The 15,239-nt window shown below is 41.3% G+C and overlaps 2 protein-coding genes across 6 annotated transcripts in view; one reads left to right on the forward strand and one right to left on the reverse strand.

Annotated features, from left to right (window-relative positions):
- CDC25C (cell division cycle 25C) overlaps positions 1 to 15,239 on the reverse strand; it is a 30,401-nt gene that overhangs the window by 11,465 nt on the left and 3,697 nt on the right. For 2 of the 5 annotated variants that reach the window (XM_055086785.1, XM_007112976.3), the window contains exons 1-8: positions 10,507 to 10,690; positions 9,885 to 10,097; positions 9,081 to 9,175; positions 8,325 to 8,370; positions 7,372 to 7,405; positions 7,167 to 7,256; positions 6,145 to 6,213; positions 3,443 to 3,601 (exon numbers count right to left, since the gene is read on the reverse strand). In XM_055086785.1, the coding sequence (XP_054942760.1) occupies positions 3,443 to 3,601; positions 6,145 to 6,213; positions 7,167 to 7,256; positions 7,372 to 7,405; positions 8,325 to 8,370; positions 9,081 to 9,175; positions 9,885 to 10,081 (690 nt within the window). In that variant the 5' untranslated portion in view covers positions 10,082 to 10,097; positions 10,507 to 10,690. Of the gene's footprint in view, positions 1 to 3,442; positions 3,602 to 6,144; positions 6,214 to 7,166; positions 7,257 to 7,371; positions 7,406 to 8,324; positions 8,371 to 9,080; positions 9,176 to 9,884; positions 10,098 to 10,506; positions 10,691 to 14,940; positions 15,125 to 15,239 lie in introns of those variants that run through there. The other 3 variants (XM_028493271.1, XM_007112975.4, XM_007112977.3) reach the window with 3 other exon arrangements.
- Positions 11,095 to 14,935, forward strand: LOC102978781 (oocyte-specific histone RNA stem-loop-binding protein 2-like). The gene is made up of 6 exons (XM_007112978.1): positions 11,095 to 11,283; positions 12,130 to 12,210; positions 12,317 to 12,421; positions 13,051 to 13,194; positions 13,340 to 13,448; positions 14,298 to 14,935. The coding sequence occupies exons 1-6, from the start codon at positions 11,240 to 11,242 to the stop codon at positions 14,427 to 14,429; spliced, it is 615 nt and encodes a 204-aa protein (XP_007113040.1). The 5' UTR covers positions 11,095 to 11,239; the 3' UTR covers positions 14,430 to 14,935.

Below are 15,239 nucleotides of genomic sequence, written 5' to 3' on the forward strand. Positions count from 1 at the left end.
GAGAAAAACAAATACCGTATGCTAACACATATATATGGAATCTAAGAAAAAAAAAGGTCATGAAGAACCTAGGGGCAAGACGGGAATAAAGACACAGACCTACTAGAGAATGGACTTGAGGATTGGGGAGGGGGAAGGGTAAGCTGGGACAAAGTGAGAGAGTGACATGGAAATATATACACTACCAAACGTAAAATAGAGAGCTAGTGGGAAGCAGCCGCATAGCACAGGGAGATCAGCTTGGTGCTTTGTGACCGCCTAGAGGGGTGGGATAGGGAGGGTGGGAGGGAGGGAGACGCAAGAGGGAAGAGATATGGACATATGTATATGTATAACTGATTCACTTTGTTATAAAGCAGAAACTAACATACCATCGTAAAGCAATTATACTCCAATAAAGATGTTTAAAAAAAAAGAATCCTCCTGTCAATGCAGGGGACATGGGTTTGAGCCCTGGTCCGGAAGATCCCACATGCCACGGAGCAACTAAGCCTGTGTGCCACAACTACTGAGCCTGTGCTCTCAAGCCTGCAAGCCACAACTACTGAGCCTGTGTGCCACAGCTGCTGAAGCCCACACACCTAGAGCCCATGCTCTGCAACAAAAGAAGCCACCCAGTGAGAAGCCCAAGCACGCAACGAAGAGTAGTCCCCGCTCACCACAACTAGAGAAAGCTCGCACACAGGCACGAAGACCCAATGCAGCCGCAAACAAACAAACAAACAAATTAATTAATTAATTAAAAAGAAATTGAGGCATAGCAAGATCATATGACTCACCCATACAGGTATAAGTGGCAGAGTCAAGCTATGAACCCAGGCAGTCTGGCTCTAGAGTCCATACTTTTTAGACCAATATGGTCCATTGACTCCCATGCTCTTGACTTTTCCCTCTAATCCCAAATAATCTCAAAGTCATCCTTCAATCAGGATTGGGAATGGTGGTCAGAAAAACATAATACCCAAGGCTAATTAACCCTAATTTTCTTTCAAGGAGAATATATTCAAATATACTTTGTGAAATAAAAAATATATAAAATGGCTTACTACAAAGCTACAGTAATTGAAACTATGGTTCTGTAAAGATACACCTAGACCAACGGAATAGAATAGGGAGTCCAGAAATAAACCCTCACATACACAGTCAAATGATTTTTGACAATGGTGCCAAGACCTTTCAATGAGGAAAAGACAGTCTTTTCAACAAATAGGGCTGGGAAAACTGGATATTCACATGCAAGAGAATGAAATTGGACCCTTACCTTACACCATAAGCAAAACTTAATTCAGAATGGAACAAGACCCAAATTTAGAGCTAAAACTATACAACTCTACAAAGAATTTCTGTGTGGGGTGATGAAAATAAAATTGACACCTCTGTGCCCTAGATCTCTCCTTTCTGATCCTTGAATGATGTTATTCCTGTTACGTATCTACCTCATTATTAGACTCTTCAGTGGCTATTACTCCTTCTTCACAAACTTTCTCTCTGCTTTTAAACTTGGAGTCACTAGCCTTCATTTTCTCCTCTATGCAGATGGTTCTGAAACGTACGTTTCCAGTCCTGATGGTTCCAACTCCTCATTCAGTATTTCCATTTAAGTTTCCTGTTACTGCCTCTAACTGAAATGTCCAAAACTGAACACATCTTATTCCCTTTGAATTCACATTTCTTTTCAAATTCATTACAGTGTCACCATTTCTCCAGTTACTCAGATTGAAGTTAAAAGTAGTACGATCCCAAACTCCTAGGTCCTTTTTTCCTATTACTCTGCCATTCACAGCACTTTTGACAATCATTATCTTATTTATTGACTTACTTGCATTATCTGTCTTCTTGACTAGAAAAAATACAAATAGGAACTACATGAAAATTAGGAATCTTGTCCATCTTAATCATGACTCTGTTCTTAGTTCTAGCACAGCACCTGGTGCATACCAGCCTCCTAATAAATACTTATTGAATGTTGTTAACAGCTTATACCAGTTTTTATTAACAATAATAAAGTAGGTATATTATTACAAACTGCTTTTAATACTTTATCATATTAACAATGATTCTCTTGTAGAAGTGTTTATTATCATTATGCTCTCCATTTTATATTTCAGAAACTGAGCCTTAGAGTGGTTAAGTGTCTTGTTCATGGTCATAACACCACATAAGAGAATGAGGACCAGAATCCAAGGGTTCTAACTCAGCTATATCATATTTACCTTATAAAATGAATAAGTTTAAAAAACACACCCCCTGGACTTCCCTGGCAGTCCAGTGGTTAAGACTCCATGCTTCCAATGTAGGGGGCGCGGGTTCAATCCCTGGTTGGGGAAGATCCCGCATGCCGCAAGGCAAGGCCAAAACAAAAAACAAAAAACACCCCTACACATATTTGTTTCAAAGAAATGAAGTTGATTCAGAAAATCTAACTGCCTCAGAAACTATCTTTGATATTTCAGTACATCGCCAATAAGCCACAGGCTTCAGATATTCCTCTCAATGATATGGGGAGGATGAAAGACAAAAAGATATATTGTAAAATGCCTAAAAAATCATGCTAAGTATATCCCATCTATTGCTATTATTCTGGAGGCATCACTTACACAATATTACATTGATGGTGATCTATTCAAACTGCTAACGAACCTTCTCACCCAGCAGTAATAAGAGTCCTATGATGACCTGATACCCTATCAGTCAGGTAGCCCTTAGAGTATAGAGACCATGTCTTCTTGATCTCTGCAGACCTACCACATAGTACAGTGGCTGCAACGTATACACAATGTTATTTATTCAAGAATGAAAGAATTTGGGGGCTTCCCTGGTGGCGCAGTGGTTGAGAGTCTGCCTGCCAATGCAGGGGACACGGGTTCGAGCCCTGGTCTGGGAAGATCCCACATGCCACGGAGCAACTGGGCCCATGAGCCACAACTACTGAGCCTGTGCGTCTGGAGCCTGTGCTCCGCAACAAGAGAGGCCACGACAGTGAGAGGCCCCACGCACCGCGATGAAGAGTGGCCCCCGCTCGCCACAACTAGAGAAAGCCCTCGCACAGATACGAAGACCCAACACAGCCAATAAATAAATAAATTTGTAAAAAAAAAAAAAAGAATGAAAGAATTTGGGACTTCCCTGGTGGTCCAGTGGTTAAGAATCCACCTTCCAATGCAGAGGACCCAGGTTTGGTCCCTGGTCGGGGAACTAAGATCCCACATGGCGCAGGGCAATTAAGGCCATGCGCCGCAACTACGGAGCCCACACGGTCTGGAGCCTGTGCGCTACAACTAGAGAGAAGCCCACGTGCCATAACTAGAAAGAAACCCACCCGCCACAACAAAAGATCCCGCGTGCTGCAACTAAGACCCGACGCAGCCAAAAACTTAATTAATTAATTAAAAAGAATGAAGGAATTTGAAAAATGCAAAGACGCTGTCAGAGAGTACTTTACCTTAGCCTCGTCTTGATCTTCCAGAGAAAACTCCATCAATTCATCTGAAATCTCCTCTGTCTGGTTTTCTCCTAGCTCTGGATTTTTATCTAATTTTGAAACTGTAGTAATAGGACTGCCCAGATGTTTCATTTCACTTTCCACCAAGTTTCCATTGTCCTATGAATTATATTGACAATATTAAAAACTATCCAAGACCCTTACCTTACACCATATACAGATATTAACTCAAAATGAATCAAAGACCTAAATGTAAGAGTTAAAACTATAAAACTCTTAGAAGAAAATAGGAGGAAAGCTTTACAACCTTGGATTTGGCAATGATTTCTTGGATATTACACAAAACCACAAGCAACAAAAGAAAAAATAGGTAAACTGGACTTCATCAAAATTAAAAACTTTTGTGCATCGAAGAATACTATCAAAAAAGTGAAAAGGCAACCAACCCAGAGGATAAAATATTTGCAAATCACATGAATACTATCAAAAAAGTGAAAAGGCAACCCATAGGATAGAATATTTGCAAATCACATATCTGATAAGGGATTAATATTCAGAATATATAAAGAACTCCCACAACTTAACAACAATAGCAACAATAACAACAATAGCCACAATAACAACAGAAGCAAACAGGACTTGAATAGACATTTCTCCACAGATATACAAATGACCAATCAGCACATGAAAAGATACACAACATAACTAGTCATTAGGGAAATGCAAATCAAAATCACAGTGAGATACTACTTTGTACCCATTAGGAATAGCTACTATTAAACAAACAAACAAACAAAAAACCCCAGAAAATAACAAGTGTTGGCAAGGATATGGAGAAATTGGAACCCTTGTACATTGCTGTGGGAAATGTCAAATGGTGCAGTCACTATGGATAACAGTATGGTGGTTCCCCAAAAAAATCAAACATAGAATTACCGTATATGACCAGTAATTCCATTTCTTGGTATATACCCCAAAGAATGAAAGCAGAGGTTTGAAGACATTTTTATACGAATGTTCACAGCAGCATTATTCACAATAGCCAAAAGGTGTAAACAACTCAAATGTCCATCAACAGATTAATGGATAAACAAAATGCGGTATATTCATATGATGGAATATTATCCAGCCATAAAAAGGAATGAAATTCTGATGCATGCTACAATATGGATGAACCTTGAAGACATTATGCTAAGTGAGATACGCCAGAAACAAAAGGACAAATATTATATGATTCTACTTACATGAAGTACCTATAGTCAAATTCACAGAGACAGAAAAGAGACTAGAGGTTACCAGAGGGAGAAAAGCACAGTTATTATTTAATGGGTAGACAGCTTCTGTTTTGAAGGATGAAAAAATTCTGAAATGGATAGTGCTGATAGTTATACAACACTGTGAACATACTTAATGACACTGGGTTGTACACAAAAATATGGTTTAGATGGTAAATGTTATGTATATTTTACTACATTAAAAAAAAATCACACACACATATACAGAAGATTATCTAGTAATTTACCATGCTCCAAGTCTTCCCCTACTCCAAGAAATCAAAAATCTGAAACATGATCAACTTTATCTACTTAGCATGGGATATGTTAAAATGGCTTTCCCAGAGGGTTGAGATTAGAATCCAAATCTCTGGAGTATCTTAAGTCCATAGTCTATTAAAAACAAGTGATGCTGTACATCTGAAACTAACACAACCTTGTAAATCAACTGTACTTCAATTTAAAAAAAAAAGAAAAAATCACAACAAGTGAGTGCCTGGGTAACTTAAGACTCCAGTAGCAAAATGGACAAAGGACACAATCATTCACTACAGAAAATATACATGGCTAATAGTCACATGAAATCATTACTAATTATTTTTAACATAAAATAAAACATTTTACCCATCTAATTAGCAATTTTTTAAAGTGATAACAAATTATCCAAATGAGCCATGGATTGCTCCTGAAAATGTAAATTCTTATTTTGGAAAGGAATTTGGCAATATGTATCAAAAATCTTAAAAAATATTTAAACCCTTTAATCCAGTAATTATGTGTCTTGGTACTAATCCTAAATTAAAAAATTTTTAACAGGCAAAAATTTGTGCTCAAGAACTTACATGATAGAATTATTTGTAAAATCAAAATGTGGATACTCCTAAGTGTCCAACAATCGGGAAGTATTGTACCTAGGTGTTAGAATAAAAGTATCCCTTAAAAAGTAATGTTTACTAAGAGTTTTAATATTAACTTAAAATAACAGGATATGAAGTTATATATATGATATGACCTCAACTTTGTAAAACTGTACACATGGTTAAAAGATTGAAAGAAATGAGGTAAATTGTTAATAGTGGTTTTTCTCTATGAAGTAGCTATTTTCTTTTTTATATTTTACTTTATTTTTGTACCATTTTCACAATGGGCACATAGTACTTTTAAAATCAGGGAAGGGGGGGCGGAAACACTTAAAGAATAAAGGGGAAATTTTTTTAAAGGCCTAAGAATTTTTTCTTCTCCTTAAACTTAAATGAATAAAAAGATCAGAGGACATCTCCTCCCTTTCCCTGCTCAAAGGTTACTTCTCCAACCTCTTTTCTCACCCAAGTCAGCTTTGAAAAATTCAAAGGGGCATAAATCCAGATCTATCATCCTCTACCCCACAATACCTCGGTTGACTCTTGAGGAAGATGTCCAGTGACTCACCAGTAGAAAAAGAGGAGACCTCAGGTTCCTGGGTACCCACCACTCCAAGGGCTTTGAAGTGCTGTTTTCCTGCATAAGAAAAACTACATTGGCTGGAGGAAGAGAAGTGTCAAAAACACTTCATCTGATGAAGCCATGAATAATTCTTACAAAACACAGTATATGTAACCAAGGTTGACCACGTACCCTGAAAATACAAATTATGGTTTGGATTTGTTATGGTGTGTAGAACTGCTCTGGAGGGTACTAATTTTATGATCACAAGCCAAAGGAAGGGAGGAAAAAGAGAGCCTGACAGGGGAAGGAATGATGAGATTTTTAAAAAGTGATTATAAAGGGAGATTAGAAGGACTGTAATTCAAGAAAAAGCTGATTAGAACAGCCAAAAACATGGGTATAACTTAGGCAATGTGAGCAAAGAAGAACAGCAGCTATCTTTTATAGATACTGACCTGGGGGAAAGTATGGGAGGCAGGGAAAAGAAAAAAGATAGCTAGAAAATGGGATTAGTTGAAGGGATTAGTTAGAGAATTATCTCAGCGATTAGGTAGCTTTGGAGAGGCCAGTTTCAACTTGGAACTGAAGGATGGTCTGAGACTCAGACAAAAAAGGACAATGACTTCCTCAGAAGAGGGGCTAAGAAGCTGGGCTAAGGGGGAAATAAGAAGAAATTAAGAAACCTAGACTTGTATATGAAGCCATGCAAAGAATATGTTAACAAGTTATGTAAGTTATCCCTATCTGTTTAAAAAAAAAAGTCCTAAATTTCTTACACAGCAATCAACTGAACGTGAGTAATAATGATGACCTGCTGTGGAAGACTTGGAGCTAGGATCAAACCTTAAAGGGTAAAAACAAAACAAACCGTAAAGAATTTTTTTTCCATAGTGATGCAATTTGCTTGTCTAGCATACTGAGGCACAAACAGCTCTAGGTCTCATAATGATACTGATGAGTTAGTTGCTCCACTCAAAGGAAGAAAACTGCTAATGGATCTAGTAGGTTTCCATTAAAACACTCACATTCTCTTTATTTGCGGATGAGCTACATATTGCGTCTTTCTTCCTGTGGCCATGGTCCAAAGCATTCGGAGTGCTGCAAAGCAGCTGTGCCTACAAGAGATTGTTTTCTGAGAACATCCAGCATCCTCAAGCCACAGGTAAGCTGGAAGCCCTCTGCTTCCCACCTGACAAACAAACTCAGACCCAAGAAAGATGAGTTACTCACTGGGCTGCATTTTACAAGGTGTTGGTGATAATTCCTGTAGATAAAAAAACTGCCAGTCAGTTAAACCCCAAATAGGACATGGTTATTCTTCAGTGGCTTGGGACATCCCACTTTTCCTTTCTTCCATTCTAGGAGACCTGTACCTAGTTGATATGTCTCTTCCAATAACAATATGTAGGGTGTTCTCTGTGGTAAATATCAAGACATTGAGTGACATCCTGGGGATAAGGACCTCATCTCACTGGCATAACCATATATATAGATATGCATCAAAGATGATGAGTTTGTCGTACATCTTATGCAGACACAATTTACAATTTACTAATTTTTCAGCATTGACTATTGGGAGTTAATATTTATTTTTTTATGAATTTCTATCCTTCCTTTCCAGATTTTATCTAGTTTACCTGGGTTAGGACATATAAACAATTCAAAGAAAATACAGGCAATATAAAGTAAAATTTTCACATGTATTGATTAAAAATACTCATGGAGGGGCTTCCCTGGTGGCGCAGTGGTTGGGGGTCCGCCTGCCGATGCAGGGGATGCGGGTTCGTGCCCCGGTCCGGGAGGATCCCACATGCCGCAGAGCGGCTGGGCCTGTGAGCCGTGGCCGCTGAGCCTGCGCGTCCGGAGCCTGTGCTCCACAGCGGGAGAGACCACAGCAGTGAGAGGCCCGTGTACCGCAAAAAAAACAACACAAAAAACAAAAAAACAAAAAAAATAAAGACAATATTGATTGTATGTGATGGTTAAAATGAATAGCCTTCATTTTCACAACACAGTTTAGGTCTTGGAAACTTAAAAACATTTCAAGGGAAGAATCTAGGCCCCCAAGCCCACTTACATCTAAAGTGAAACATTCTCTACTCTACAGAGTCTGCATAGGATAAAATCCCCAGGCCAGTCCTGAAAAGGCTTTAGAATGGGGTTCATTTAGCAAAAGAACTTACATCCCAGCTAACTGTATTTCCTCAGGTCCTGTAGAATCCAAGTGACCTGCAATCAGATGTGAAGAGTTATTCTTGTCCATGCATTTTGTCTTTCCTTCTCATTTTCTTCATTACCAGTGAGCCATATTAATTTCAAAAGCTGGCCTTGTGAACACAAAGGCTCTTGACAGGTACCAGTTTCATGGTACAAGGTACCATGGTATAAGGTACAAGTTCATGGAAACTTAAGAATTTACATGTGTCACTGAAAGAAAAAATTCTGAGAAGCAGTGCATTATGCTAACCTATAGAGATTTTTTCCATGAGTAGAAAGGAAAGCTTATCACTCAGGACATGTGAAATCAGAACAAATACTAAAATGGTTGACTAGTAAAACACATTCCTTTGGGGTACACACCCTATAAAAACACATAAGAATTAGTTTACAAAGTATTTCTTTATGTTGGTTTCTTTGCCTCTGCTGAGATTAGACTAAGGCATAAAACTTTTCATCTTCAACTACCACTTTCATTCCCACAATCAGTCAACAAAATATTCCTTCTTGTCTAACTTTCTCAATGCAAAGTGACTCCTATTACGGTCAATTCTCTTCCCATTGGCTGAATCATTCTCCTCAAAAATCCTCTATGTACTCAAAGAATTCCATCTTCAAGGTTCTCTATTTACTTTTACCACCTTCCATCTCTATCCTACTACTCTGTCCTCACCCCTAACAGTTATTCCTTCCCTTGAGGCTTTTACCTCCCTTTTCCCTACCAGTTTCATCAAGGTCTGAAGAAGTGGTAAACTGAGCGGCAGACATCTCCCCGCTGCTAAGATTCGAAAGATTAAGGCAACGCTTTGGGGTTTCTCTGTTGAGACATAATAATACATCAAGATTCCCATTAGGTTGTAATATCCTTAAAAGGCAAAGATCACATTATCCTCTTCATTTGAAACACCCCTCAATGACTATCACATAATCTGAGCAGTGTCCAAATAAAGCTAATTGTTTTTTGGAAATATTTCAGATTAGGCTGAGAAAAATCTCCCACCTTTTCTCTACTCTAATAATCTGTACCTCATTTTTTCCTCACCAACATATTGAGACAAGGTAATTTTTAAAAATTGGCTGAGGTGGGTCTTGACCACACATCTTTTGCCCTGAGCAACATAACAACACAGATTTGATTTCTCTCTGGAGTCTCCAGTACTCCTCTGATCTGTGATTCTCCAACTTTGTTGGCTAGCTGACGCATCAGGGCATGGCATGACCAAAATTTGAAGTACAGTAACAGTAACGTTAACAGTAGTACTAATAAAGTGGAAACTCATATAATGCAATAAAGTTTTCAAAGACTTTTCCCAGACATCACATCATTTGATTCTCACAAGATCCTAGTAAGATAGTAAGATATTATGTCACAGACAAGAAGCCTGAGACTCAAAACGGTCACATGGCTAGTCAAGGGCAGAGCTAAGACTTAAACCCTGATCTCTGAGCCAGGATAATTTTTAAAAACCCAAAAACTGTTTAGAAGAGCAAAGGAGATAAGGTGTGAAAAGAAAATGTGGATTTACCCAGACAAAATGCTTAGGTTTGCAGAATCACCAAAAAGTTTCTTCTCCACTGGGGTTCTAGGGAGATCTGAACTGATGGAAAAGGAAGTATCTCTCTCCAGGAGCAGGTTTAATATCTTCCTCTGATTGGACCTAAAACTAGGTCCTGAGCCAGGGCTTCCCTCCTCTCTTGTAGATGAAAAGAATTCTGCAGACATGGTCTCCGAGTTCTCACTAAGAAAAAATAAAACCTAGCTAAGAGAGGGAGAACGTCATCTACACAGGTACATCACAGATGGTCTAGGTGTCAGAACCTCCTCCACCCTTTCCAGCAGCGACCAAGCGGATCAATACTGAAGGAGGGGGCATTCCTAAACGTTGAATCACATCTTGGCTTGAAGGTTAAATAGCACTTGCCCGAAGCGGCTTGGCCTTTCCAGCGGAACCTGAACTTACCGAAAGGCAACCTCAGGACCTTAAAGATGGAATGAAAAGAGGACCTGGACTTGTTAGGAGCCACACAGCTCGTGACTCCTGACAGGAAGGAACTCAGGTCTCCTAACTCGCGATAATGCCTGTTTTGTCCCCCTAACCTCTGTTTGCGAGGCCCGTGATTCCAAGGAGGACACAGCTCTGGGCTTACCTCAGGTTTGAGTCTGAGACTTGCCTTCAGGAGGAAGAGAAGTAGGCAGGGAATCACACACAAGCGAAGACTCTAGCAGAATTCAAGGAAATCTGGGGAAAGGAGGCGATTTAATCAGACGACAGCTATGCCTCTTGACCAGATAGGCCGGAGTCTGGCTTCTCCGCTTCTCTCAGCGGACTGTCGAAGTTACAGCCTCAGAGCAAGATCAACAGCCATACGCCTTGACCATTCAAACCTTCCGCCCTCTCAATAACCTATCCCGCTCGCCTCTAAGCTGCGCCAGCCAATCTCCGCGCACCCGCCTAGGACCCCCCCGCCCCCCCAGACCTCGGCCAATCGTTTGCCACGTACAGCACCCGGGGGCGTGAACTGTTCCGGAAGGAGCGAGATTTGCCCCGCCCCGCAGCCCAGCGAGCTGCCGATTGGCCCACCAGCTTTCGGCAAAGCCCGAGTTAAGCCCCGCCCCACAGGGAGTTTGGCGCCTCATTGGCTCTCCCTCTGGCCTATCACCACACCCTTTCTGAGCTCTCCTTTCCTTCAGCCCCTCCAACCCCGGGACATTTAAATTGCACCTTGCTCGCGAAGACCACTCCCTAGGATAATACCTGGAGAAATTAATTTAGGTGGGAGGGTGCTTTAAACGTTTTTTGGTTTTGTTTTTTTCCCTTGCTTCTTTCTTGTATCGTTACGTGGACCTTTCCCTCTTAGTTTTGCTAGCCTTCCCCTGTAGATGGAACATTTGCCGCCCGTGTGGCAGATGTTGCGGCGAGACAGGTGCGTGTATTTATGATGAGTAGCACTGGCCCCTTCCAAGAGCTTTCCTGGGTCGGTGTCCCTTTTAAGCGCGCAGCATCTGAGACGCTAGGTTATATGCGGTAAAGGGAATTCCTTTTCAAGGAAAGTAGGAGAGTTGAATCATCTCTTGGCGTAATCCTTATCACAGTCCAAAGGATCCCAAACTTTGGTTATTTATGGAAATTTGAACATTGACTAGGTGATACTAAGAATTTATTCTTAATGTTGGGGATTTGCTTTTAAATAATCCTGTGGGAGTGGTGGTGAGTATAGGTGAAACAAGATTGGCCGTGAGTATTGGGTGATGGGTAGCTAGGGGGGTACATGATATCAGTGCTCTCAAAGTTTTATCTGCATACTAATCACCTGCAGATCTTGTTAAAATACATATTCTGATTCAGTAGATCTGGGTAAGAACCCAAGATTCTGAACGTCTAACAAGCTCCCAGCTGATGCTAATGCAGCTGGTACTGGGACCATACTTTGAGTTGCAGGGGATTATGCTATTCTCTTTGTATATTTGAAATTTTCCATAAAAATGTTTAAAACAACCTTGGAAGCTCTTTAAAATACATGTTCCCAAAGTGATAATTCAGTAGGTCTAGAGTAGGGCCCAGGAATTATCAAGGCCCCCAGGTGATACCCAGGCAGATGGCTTGCAGACCACACTTTGAGAAACGAATTAGAAATGCAGCCTTTATCTTTGAGAGACAGTAAGTGAGAAATACAACCTTTATCTGGTGTCAGGATCTTGGTAGTGGTAGTGGCTGAGAGTAGCTGGGTTTTATCCTAATACCCTTTCATCTGTAGAATCTGCTTCCCCAGAAAGGAGGTGCGTGAAGAGTCTTTATCCTCTAGGATAGAGATGGTGAGTGTGGGAGTCAGTACAGAGCCCTGCCATGCCAGGTGAGTTTGACAATCAGGCTGGGGATTAAGGGAATGTGGGAAGAGTTGGTTTCTGCTTTGATGACCATCATCACGCTTCATGGGACCACTGTCTACTTCCTCACAGGTGGGAGGTAGAGACAGATGCAATTGTCCTACAGCGGCGGCAAAAGCAGATAGATTATGGCAAGCGCACACCTGGTTACCAGTGCTTTCTGCAGCAGGTCCCCAAGTGAGTGCAGTTGTGGGTAGTCACAACAAGAGTGTCACCCACGTGGCTTTTGTTCACTGTCAGATTATGGAAAGATACTAGAATCTGAATGCTCCCACAAAGTTGTAGCATTACTAAAATAAATTATCCTGCAGTCTAGCCCCCCCGATTAAGTTTCCAAGTTTTTTTTTCAAATGGAACAAGTTATATGTGGGCCATAAGACTTTTTAAAGCTCTATCCATGTTTGCTAATGAAATTTTTTTTTCCTCCATCCATTTTCACCTCATGCCTCCATCTGACTTGGCTAATTACAACATACTTGCCTAATTACATGTAAGCTTACACGCATACATACAAATTAATGTATGAAGAGGTAGAATGTATTTTAAAGAGATGTCAAATATTTTCTTTTATATCTCTCTTGACTTCTGAGGGAGTTGGAATATCTAATTTACCCTTTCCAGAAGAAAGAATATTAGGGAATTGGGAAGTTTGATGTTTAATCTAATTTAAAGATTTTCTTTGGATTGCGGGCATTGATCTTACCTCATTATCAGAGAATCCCTAATGAGTCTCCTAATTCATCATGATAAGCAGTGGGCTGTGCCCCTTCACTTTGACCTCGGTCTGACATGTATATTGTTGCCAGGGCACAGCGACAGCCAGGCCTTCACCCTCAAACACCAAACAAGAACAGGAGGTACAGCCGTCGCTCCTGGGATGCCCAGATCAGGCAGTGGAGAAGAGCCCTACATTCCTGGGACCCCCCCAGCCAGCCTCTGCAGGCTGAGGGGTGTGTGCACTACTATTCCTTGTTCCTTCCCTGAGTGGTGGACTAAGCCCTACCTCTCCCCACTTTGCAGAGGTTTAGCTTTCACTGGCTGAAAAGGGAGAGTCTGAATGAGCTGCACGTTCCTCTGACTCTGCTGCCTTCCTAGGTGGGGAATGGACAATCTCTTAGAGCCAATGGATTCCACCCCTTTGGATGACTGGCTCCAGACCCTGGAACTCTCAGAGAATCTGGATGGAGAACAGAAGGGAGCCCAGGTAGTATCCTCTGCTAAAACCCACTGGAGCAGGGTCAGAGATGGGATCTGGCCCAGGAGGTCACAGTTATGATGGGTTTCAAGGTAGTAGCCCAAGAACAAAAGAAGGAAAATGGGACAGAAGGAAAAAATTGCAGGACGTGAGTAAAAAAACCTTGAACCAAAAGTGGCATAAGGAAATCTAGTTATAGTTAGTAATGGGGGACAGGTTGGGCTGCACTGGGGGTGCTGTTTTATACGTGATGAAATGGGTGTCATCTTCCTTTGAAAGGAGACATGAAACCTCAGTTGCAGGGTTTGGTTGTTTTAAGTGTCTCAGTTTCTTTCAGTGTTTTCCAAATGCACCAATGCTAACTTAACTTCTTATTCTCAATCACTTAACTTTAGTAACCATGGTATTTTGTTATTAAATAAAAAGGGGGATCACCAAGTGATGAAGACCAAGGGCTTTAGAGCCCCAGACTGCTTTTTTTAAAACTTTTTATTTTATATTGGAGTATAGTTGGTTAACAATTTTGTGAGTCAGATTGCTTTTTAATACTGCTTTTGTCCACCACACGGGCAGTTACTTAACCTCTCCTGCTGTTTAATCCATCAAATGAGGAGATTTTGTCTCATCTGATTATTGTAAACAAAAATGAGAATACATATTTAAAGTGTGCAGCACGGTGCCTGGCACATAAGTGCTCCGTAGCAGCAATTATTGGAAACCATGTCTCCTACACTTCATGGCCCCTGTCCCTTCTTTTGCCAAGGGGAAATGTGCAGGGCAAACAAATGTGCAGTGTATCTCCCATCCCCCGCCATTTTCTTGATACTACCTCACTTTCCCTCTACTCTTCTTTTCCAGTTTGCAGGTTTGGTGGCTCCTGCCTCCTCCCCTCCCTGGCTCTGTGAGGAAGATCCCCACCACTGGCTCTACCTTCTAGCTGATCACAATTACTTATCTGTCCCAGACTTGAGTGGGACACAAAATATTTAGGGAAAACATGTCTTTCAGGGGACTCGTTGCTGAATGTAATAGTGAAGATTACTTGCACTACTTCTACTTAACAATCGATTAAAAAAGATCTAAAAGTCTGTCCTACAAAGAGATCATAACACGAAGGCATTGTTTAAAACCTCTCCTTTTCCCATATTTTATCCTCTCTCTAAACCTTCTTTGCTGGCTGAGACTCAAATTTACATAAGAGCCAGAAACCACCTAGCTGTTCCACAACCTCTTCACGTGCTAACTGCTACATTCAGTCTCTTCAAAAAGGACTTAAACTTTGGCTGAGGTGGGAGGTGGTGGTAGTGGTGGAGATTTAATAAAAGGTGGTTTCCTCTTCCTGAAGAGGAAGTATAGCGCCATCAACATCTTTTCCCCAGCTGCTTGTTTCCTCCCTCCCTTTTTGTCTTAAGGAAAGTGGTCCAGCTGTAACCACCGAACTCCCCCCTCCCCCACGCAAGCAACTGAACCGCCTATGATGTCATAATCACAATCCCATTACCTCATCCTGCTGGGGTGGGGGGGCGTAGAGGGAGGAGAAGGAGTGAACCGCCCTGGGCCCTCGTCAGATTTACGGTGTTTTGGGTGACGGCTAATTACAGAACCAAGTGGGAACGGCCCCGCAACCGTTGTAAATCCTGGGTTTATAACGTTCGAGCCCATCCGGCAGCTGGAAGAGGGGCTCCCGGGACTCAGAGCAGGCCCTAATCGGCGCTTGGACTACACTTCCCAGAAACCTTCACGCCGCGGACGGGTCCTCTGCTGGGGGAAGGGGGAGTCCTTCAGAGTGGCGGCCTTAGA

This window comes from Physeter macrocephalus, chromosome 8 (genome assembly GCF_002837175.3).
Source record: "Physeter macrocephalus isolate SW-GA chromosome 8, ASM283717v5, whole genome shotgun sequence".
Taxonomy (NCBI): domain Eukaryota; kingdom Metazoa; phylum Chordata; class Mammalia; order Artiodactyla; family Physeteridae; genus Physeter; species Physeter macrocephalus.